At 39.9% G+C, this 9666-nt stretch overlaps 1 protein-coding gene across 1 annotated transcript; it reads left to right on the plus strand.

Moving 5' to 3' along the window:
- The first annotated feature begins 720 nt into the window (after positions 1-720).
- On the plus strand, positions 721-1866 carry LOC146330829 (general transcription factor II-I repeat domain-containing protein 2A-like). Its single transcript, XM_084711751.1, has one exon. The coding sequence runs from the start codon at positions 721-723 to the stop codon at positions 1864-1866; it is 1146 nt and encodes a 381-aa protein (XP_084567877.1).
- Positions 1867-9666: the final 7800 nt, after the last annotated feature.

Here is a 9666-nt window from a genome sequence, read left to right on the forward strand (position 1 = left end):
AAATTCGCTGTCAAAATGGCAGGGAAAAAATGCACAGCAAAACGAAAATATGAAGATGAACACAGGACGTTTTTAAAAGAGTGGGAGAGTTTATTTTTTTTTGTTGAACGTAATGGCAAGCCATTCTGCCTTATATGTCAAGCATCATTGGCGCATTTCAAGGCTTCAAATCTTCAGCGGCACTTCAGTTCACTCCATGCTAACATCGACCAGGAATTTCCAAAGGGGACTGAACTTCGCAAGCACAAGTTGGTCACTTTGAAAGGTCAGGCAGAAAAGCAGACACAAGTGTTCCAAAAATTTATGAAGCAGTCAGAGACCGTAACGCTCGCATCATATAAACTTGCTTGGAACATCGCACGGGCTAAAAAGCCATACAATGAAGGGGAATTCGTCAAAACATGCCTCAGTGACATTGTTGAAATCTTGTCTCCTGAAAACGACAAACTGAAACGAATGGTATCAGACATCCAACTGTCCCGCCACACGGTAGAACACAGAATATCGGACATTAACACGGCTATTGAATCACAGTTGCACTCCGACCTTCAAGCCTGTGAGTATTTTAGCGTCGCATTGGATGAGTGTTGTGACATACAAGACAAGCCTCAGCTGGCAATATTTACACGGTCTGTGTCAAAAGATTGTGTGATCAAAGAAGAACTCCTTGATATTGTGCCATTAAAAGACAGAACCCGTGGCATAGATATGAAAGAAACAATGGTGGCTGCATTTGTAAAAGCAAAACTGCCCATATCGAAACTAACTGCGATAGCCACGGATGGAGCGCCAGCCATGATCGGATCTGTGAACGGGCTTGTGGGACTGTGCAAAGCTGACCGAACTTTTCCAGAGTTTTGGAATTTCCACTGCATCATCCACATGGAGCAACTCGTGTCTAAATCACTGAATTTAGATAACGTCATGAAGCCTGTGATGGAAATTGTCAACTACATTCGCACACATGCGCTTAACCACAGACAATTCAAAAACCTCATCGCTGAGCTGGACCAGTCCCTTCCAGGTGACTTGCCGCTGCACTGCACGGTGAGGTGGCTGTCAAAAGGCAAGGTACTTTGTCGCTTCTCTGAGCTTTTGGATGCTGTGAAACTGTTCATGGAAGAGAAGGATAAGCACTATCCCGAGCTCTCAGACCTTAAGTGGACTATGGATCTGTCTTTTTTGGTCGACATGCTGTGCCACTTGGACAGACTGAACCTGACCCTGCAGGGTAAGTCAAAAATACTGCCTGACCTGGTGCAAAGTGTGTTTGCGTTCGCCAACAAACTGAAGCTGTTCAAGACGCATATTCAGAAGAAAGATTTAACGCATTTTCCCACTCTGCTAAAAGCCAGCGGGCAAGTCACCAGCACCGTCCTGAATAAGCAAACAGCAAGATATGCAACAATGGTTGAAAACCTGTACGAAAGCTTTGTGACCCGGTTCCGTGATCTTCAACTGAAAAGGCCACAGATTACATTCTTCGTTGACCCGTTTAATGCGGAGCCGGGCTGTTTGAAAACCCCGCTGGTCACAGATGAGGCTGCAGCTGAGTTGGAGATGATCGATCTTTGTGAAGAGGACCAACTGAAACCTGCTTTGAGAGAAGGGACCATTGAATTCTGGAAAAGTGTGCCAATGGAAAAGTACCCAAATGTCAAACGGGCTGCGCTTAAGATACTGTCGATGTTTGGGTCAACATACGTCTGCGAGTCTCTGTTTTCTACCCTGAAACACGTGAAATCAAAGCATCGCTCTGTTCTGACAGACACACATGTGAAGGAATTGCTTAGAGTGGCAACAACTGACTATAAACCAGATTTGAAAAGGATTGTTGAGGGCAAGGAATGCCAGAAGTCCCACTAAGCAACATGCATGGTAAGAGAAAAAATGCTATTGTAAATTATAGGGTTTTTCTATCAAAGTGCACACTTTTATAATAATTAAAAAAACATATATTTTACAGTGAAAGCAAATTATTTTTAATACTTTTAAAGTTTAAAACTCAGCTGCCTACAGAACAGCTGGTCACAATGGTTATTGCAGTTGTGGATTTGCTGAGAAAAAGTATAAAAGTAAAGTTTAAAAGTATTGTGTTTTTTAATTATTATAAAAGTGTGCACTTTGATTGAGAAAGTGTGCACTTTGGTTGAGAAAGTCTGCACTTTGAGAGTGTTCACTTATAGAAAAACCCTATATTATATTTTTGTTTGTAGACATGAACTGAACATTGAACTGAGAGTTTGTTTGTGAGACAGTGCATACAGTGTTCATTGTTGAAAATGACTGACCTGTGGTCTTAGTTCTGTGGGAGTCAGTTTTTGTCATTATCATGTTGATGTGTGACATTTACAGTAAATCTGGCAGTGCAGAGATGCTTACAGTGTGTGTAAGAGAGAGCGAGAGAGTGAAGGGAAGGGATTGGGGTAGTTCATGTGTGCCCATGTGTATGATGTGGCTCTTTGTAGTAACACAGTAAAAACTGTGGCTCTTAGCCTCTGACTGGTTGGCCACCCCTGCTCTATGAACTACTTGAAAGGCAAATCTTTTTTAACAAGACTTTTTTTTTTAAATCCCCAGTGCTAATATGTTGAGGAATATAAAGTATGTTGATTGTTCTACAGTTTAATATTATGATGAGATGAAGAACTTTGCAGTTCGGGGACCACTACACTTTTGATCCATGACTATAATTTATAACTAGATAGATATAGAAAGCACTCAAAAATACTTTAAAAGGGTCACACCATCCTCAGAATATGTTATAAGTATTGAACACTTTTAAGCACTACATGTATGAAAGAGTGGAGGCAGGGTGACTGTGTTTTACTCTAAGAAACTAGAAAGTTGCTATATGAATCCCTATCCCTATACATTGTATTATACTTAAAATGTTTCAGTGCTAAAAGGTGATTTTGATCTAGTTTGACCAGCCATTCACTTTCCAGTCAACAGAGTTTTAATGTAGGTTCATTATATATTAACAACGTTTAACATTTAAAAGTAAAACTGCACTTTCAGGTGAATGATTTTTTCAATTAAAGGTTATTCCCTCAGAGCAGTTAAATGCTTACTGGTGGTGTTTGAGCAAGGAAAAAAACACCATGCCAGTGCAAAGTAACAAATAAACAAATGAAACTCAACCTGTACCTTTCTGTTTGTGTGTGGACCTGGTCCGATGTGATGAGACTCAGTGGAGCATTGCATTCATCCAGTAACCAGTGCTGAAGGTGCTGTCAGTGATCTGCCTGCCTGACTCTTGCATGATGATGAAGTTGCAGCTGTTAAGCTGCACTTTTTGCTGGTTTCAAAGTTTGCTGAGCGGCATTTCACTTTACTTGGCACAAGGAAAAGTCATAGCGGTGTGGTGCAAGCCATTTGAAATAACTGCTTACATTTGAACCAATATGATATAATACTGATACCTTGAACTCTTTACCAATACCTAAATGTACCACTTTTTGGTACTTTACTCTCTTTGTATTGACAAAAACACAACTACTTTTTTAAAAAACGAGTCCAAACTTTTCTGTTACAACACTGTTATTTATTTCAAATATTTTGTCATTTATTTAAAGCATTTTACACATCAGACAAAATAAAATCCCTCCCTCTCCCCTCTCAAACCCGTCTATACAACCTGCAGCCTGTCAGTCTGTTACCAGGGCAACATTGTGGTGTGGAGCCAACACATGTGCTGTCCTTCCTGTTATGTTGCTGTCATTGTTACCACTTATGTGCTTACATACTGTAATATCCCCCTGTTGATAATCTGCATTTCACAAATACTTGCTTCATATTAAGGTTTCAGACAAATTAAGAAATCTCACACAGTTGTCACACACTAAATGTTGTGATGGAGAGGAGTTTCATCTGCAGCCAGTGGCAAAGTGTTGACTGATGTTAGAAAAATTGTGAAACCAACCAAGATAGTAATCACAGTAAACAGCCCAGTTATCTCTAACAACAACTAATCCAACCGGCTAATTAATCACCCGAAAATGTTGATGAAGTTTTGTTGTCCATGTAGGGTTAAGTTTATCTTTGTGAGGCAGCTGGATTCGCAAAATCATGAGATGACGCAAGAAGCCAATGTACTGGAAGCTACAGGCGTGGATTTAGGTGCACCAAAAGCAAGAAGCGTCCATGGATGCAACTTGTCTTGAACAAACAATGGCAACTCCTGAAGAGGTTAGCATAGATACTGTGATAGCATTAGTTATATCACAACTGGAGAGTATTTCTTCATTTAAAGAAGAGCAAAGAACAACACTGAAGGCTTTTATTGATGGAAGAGATGTTTTCACTCTTTCCAGCTTCACCTTAAGTTCGGTGAGTTGATCTGATAGGTTGAAGTTAGCCCGTGATAGACAGGACAGATGGCTCACCTAGTCACCTTCCAGTGGTTTTCTTGAAAGCGCCTGCCCTTTTCCAGTTTTTATGGACTTGCATCCAAGTTTCTATGAATGGCTTCCCAGATGGTTCTGTGTTACAAACCATCTGGCTTGTCAGGTGAAAGTGAAGTTACACTGTCAGGCTGTGAAAAACAGCCTTATGACCTTTAGATATACTTAAGTTCATTATTTAACCATGCTTGTAGACAGTTATGTCTCACCATCGTCCTGACTCACTTTGACTTTAACAAGCTACTGCTGCTTGCTTTGACAGGTGCTGAACTTTGGCACTGGTTGATTTAGCGTGAACTAGTACTCTGTAGTACCATAATAATTCAGTCAGTATCCTTAAAAGTACTGAGTTTGATGTCCAACCTTAGTTTCAGCGCACAGTGTCTTAAATCCCCATTAAGGTCTGACCTTTGCTTTGTTGGAGGCGTATAATGTAGTATGCAGCGTGTATTCTCAGGAGGCTAGTAGATGCTGATTTCAAGCCGATCACACTGATCCTTGATGTAGCCTCTTCTTTGTCTCACCTCAGCTTCAATCAGACTTCTTCTCCTATGACCAATTCTGGCTCCAACTGTCATATATCGTAAAACTAAGCCTCCTGCAGGTCCATGTTTTTCTACAGACTAAAGGAAAGACTATGCCAGCCTGTACCGGCCATTTAATTTCACACATCCATCAGGATGAAATTGAAGAATCCCTTGTAGCTTTGAAAATAACTCCAACTGTTGGCTGAGTTTCAGTAACTCCAAGACACTTGGGATAGAACCACTACTAGCAATCCTCTGGATATTTTTCCTCTGTGCCGCATCAAGGGAAGCCATGAAGTCACCTTTCCATGCGGGCTGTAAAGCATCCGTACCTTACTCTTCAGCCAACTGTTGCAGCTGCAAGCTTCAGACCGCCTGCCAAGGCTGCCAGAGGCAAGAAGTCACAGTGCTGCTGACTTTATGTGTTTTGGTGTGTAATGATCATCACATGTCCAAGCTGATAGACAGAAATACTGAGGGTGCGTTTCATCATCAGACTCTGTCCTTGACTGAATGAAAAACCTCATGTTCTTTAATATGATCTCTGCTGCAGGCACTGCTGCTGCTACTCACTGACTTGTCCTTTCACAAATGCTGACAACTACTCTTAACTGTAAATGGGCAGAGTATGCACTCAGATATGCAAACAGTCTGGCATACACAGCCCAAATTTTGCTGTTGAGTAAATGAAATCTTGGAGCTGAAGTAAAACGCCAGGGAAGTCACACAAAACAGAGAGATATTTTCACCTCAGTGTGTGGACTACTGGACTCAATCAATGCCTTTACTAATTTATTTAAATAATAAATTATTAAATCTTTTTTTTTATTATTTCTTGTATATTAAAGAAAGTGTTACCCAACCAAAACATTAAATTACACTCAAACAAAATAGTTCATGCACCTTGAAACAGGAGCAACACAAGCATTTCTTAGGAACTGTGTTTCTGGCAACACAATGTATCTCAGTCTGATGTTCATTCTCCATCCTCTGAAGGAAAGAGCTTCCTGCTGCTGCTGGAAATTATGATTGTTGGAGAGAGTTGGTATGAGACTGAGCCGTGCACAGCTGAGGAGAGCTGTGTTTTCTGCAGGTTTATCACCTCAGCAGTGACGTCATTAGGATATTGATTAGTGCAGCTTTGATGCAACAGGTTTGCAATGATGTCTTAACTTGCAGAAAACAAACTCATAATCCTTTTTATTGGTTCAGTTTGATTCAGATGGTGATAATGTGAGTCATTCATAGGATATACAAAGCCACCCAAATTACACATAGCTAAAAGTAAAATAATGAGGTAAAAATAATAACAGTAAAAGAAAAAAGTCAAAAACTTCTCCAGTCAGGTGAATTTCATGTGTGTTAACTTAAAGCAGACATTTCAAATGAAGAGCAGTATGTTTTCAGAGGAATTATTTCTTCCATGGAAAGTAGTTCAGTGTTGTTAACAGCGCTTTTTTTTCTTTTTCTTCTTTTATCCACAGTAACCAAAACATTGTTTCTGGAAGATAAGTTGCTTTTGGATTTTCTGCCACCGTTGCTAAATTCAAACAAAATTCCATTCACTACTATTATATTGGCATGGCGGTAGATATGTCAGAACCCAATAATCTCCAAACCTCAGCACGTAAAAACCATCTGCATGACTTTATACCATGCAGATAGCTTACCATGGGGTAAGACAAAATACGTGGGTTTGTCATTTATATGAATCGAACCTTTAACTGCTGTGACAATACAATGAAGGCCTACAAAGACACTAGAACAGAAGAGCGGCTCTTTCATTTTATTTTTCATAGTCACTGGTTACTCTGGGGAAATATGAATGTAAATATGAATTGACTTTTCTTTATTATAACTTCACACCACAAAAATAATGCATTTACAACAAATACTGAGATTTGCCACACCCTAGAAAACCGTCCTTTTAATAGATGAGGTGTATTGATCTCCAATTTAACAAGATTTTATTCATAACCGAAACAACTTTTATTAACCTTTCTAGTTCTACTTAGTCACTTTAAGCTTGGTAAATTAAACTGGTTTCAAAAGGTTTCAAGTGAAGCAAATTTTTTAACTATTTATTTTGAAAAGGTCGTATGTTGGCACTCCTGGGAGATGTTAATATTTTCTTATTTCATCTGGTTTTATTATCCCCGACAGGCGTAAGCGGGGATAAGCGTGGCTGTGACACACTTGCATCTTCATAGACTCTAACAGGCTCAGTTTTAAGGTTTTAAAGCTACAATCAAGATATTGCACTATATGAAACAAGATGACCGAAGGCTCCATTGGTACCAATCGTGTCATGCTAGCTTGTTGGGATGAGGGCACAAACTGACATGGCCAGTTTCAAAGGAGCCTATTGATGTTTCACCTCAAGATATCTGAATGAAGGTGGGTTCTATGTGTACCTAAGAGTCTCCCCTTTACAAACATACCCACTTCTGACATTGCCCACTTTATGCTAATCCCATGCAATTCTGCACAAAAACCATCCAGTGAATCAAATCCTAAAAATTGTGTTTTTGAATATTCCTGCATACTGACATCTCTAAAGAGTATTATAGTTATATAAATGGTGTATGACTAAAGAGCTGAGACTTGTGGATTAATTGTATTCATGTGTGATAATGTTATAGTTGTAGTTGTTGTTGTTCTGAGACTGTTTTTTGAAACCCGAACTTGATAATGGGTACTTGTTGGAATTAAATTCAGTTACCAGGGGCGATCTAATCAGCTCGATGCCAAAATATGAACCTTTTGAATACCCACAGCTTGCACTCAGACATGCAGGCTGCTACGGATGAATAGACAACCTCAAGTGCGAATTACTCAGTGTCAACTTTTGTGAGTTTCTCCAAAAATGTACATTCCTATAGAGAGGTGAAGTCTGTCCCCTTCTGATGGACCACTACTGACCTTACTTCAGATCTTAACTTTTGACAATAGCTAAAGAAAAACATATATCTGATCCTGTTGTAATTGTGTGATTAATTACACATATGTTTGTAAGTTTAAAGGAGAATTTTAGAAGTCAACAAAGTTGCTAGTTGTCAAAGTATCAGACTTTGACTCTCCACAGCCTATCATTAGCTGCTGAAGCTACAATGCCCAATGGGTCCTACCAGTTGGTTCCACCAATCACGGCATGTTCGCGCCACAGTTCTGATCCATCCTCCACATGGCTGCATGCCCAACCATCAGCCTTTTAGAAGCATTTCAGGACTGGAGCGTTTTACCCAACTGATTGCTGAGATTTTGTTGATTAGGTCCTCTTTCCTTGCTCTTTGTGCTTCAACCTTGGATAAGCAGGCTATGTGGTTAAATAGTTTCTTTTCTGTCTATGATCATGAGTCTGCACAGTGTCTTTTATTTTGAAAATTAACCAGATTCTACCTGCCTTTTTTGTGTCTGACTTCCTGCCTGTTCGATCTGCTCTGTGTTAATCAACGCGGCATCTGTCAAAACTAGACTCATGGACTGCGTATTTGAAATGGAGCGGAGAGCCGCTCCTAGGACGCGCCAAGGTGCTGCTGATAGAATCACAAGCGGTGTGTTGAATGGCTGCGATCAGCCGTGCCTGGTGGAATTTAGCCGTTATGATAAAAGGACCAGGAGTCAGTGGATAAAACACTTTAAGTAAGATAATGTGACAAGGTGAGGGCCATGCTGTGTTGATGATGTATATTATGCAGGACGAGAGATGTAGTACACTGAACAGTTTCACACAAAACTAAACTACAACAAATGACAACTTTCTTGACCCCTAAAAAGGATCATTTTAATGGACAAACATCATATATGTAGTTCAGGGCACAAGTGGAACAATTCAACTGACTTTCATTCATTACTTTTTTTGAGGTAAGGTCCCTTCAGAAGGCTGGCATGTTAAGGGACTTCATTCTCTATATCTATCAAAATAGATACAATCTATCTATTAACAGTATTTTACCAGAGAATTTGACTTACTAAACTACACTATACAAAAATGCTTTATTCAAAACCTGCAGTCGCAGTTGTGGTGACATTGCAGTAGGTGCTTCACCAACTGTTGCCAGGCGGAGATCTGCATTCCACTGACTGACCTCTTTTAGTTTTGTTTGACTTAAAGTACCTTTCAGAATAATCCTTGTAGCAACATCTTTTTTTTTTAATTAGATCATCTCATTTTATAGACAAAATTCACTTTAAACATATCAAGTAACATCAGTCGTCCCTCACAAGTTTCCCCAAACCCATTTGTGTGTGTTTCTGTGTGTGCACGTGCACGTTAACTTTTACTCACAAATGTTTCATACATGTGTCGCTGTGTGGGCGTCTGAATGTGTGCTCTTGCTTATAGTTGTATTAGCCTGTGTGTGTGTGTGTGTGTGTGTGTGTGTGTGTGTGTGCATGTGCGTGTGTATGTGAGTAAGAAAGTGTATGTGTGTACCTGTGACATGACCAATTTGCTGTGGAATACATCTTGCTATTAAAGTGAAATGGAGTAAGTGTGATGTTGGTCATAAATAGGCCTTGTTATCCTGGCTAATAGGCCGTGTGTGTGTGTGTGTGTGTCTCGTTGTGTGACTGCGTGTATGAGAGAGAGAGAGACAGAGGGAGAGTTATTGTACGTAATAAGGTTACTTTTCAATTGCTACCAGGTGTGTGAGTGAGACAGAGACATGGGAGAATTAGAGACTCCCAGCTCGCATTCTGCTCCATTTGTTTCAATCTGCTCTGCTTTCCTT

This window comes from Lutjanus erythropterus, chromosome 3, assembly GCF_056507025.1.
Source record: "Lutjanus erythropterus isolate fLutEry1 chromosome 3, fLutEry1.hap2, whole genome shotgun sequence".
NCBI classification, from domain to species: Eukaryota; Metazoa; Chordata; class Actinopteri; order Lutjaniformes; family Lutjanidae; genus Lutjanus; species Lutjanus erythropterus.

What these genes read in the sequence shown, in the direction of transcription:
- LOC146330829 (XM_084711751.1), top strand. Translation starts at nt 721, where the DNA reads ATGGTGGCTGCATTTGTAAAAGCAAAACTGCCCATATCGAAACTAACT.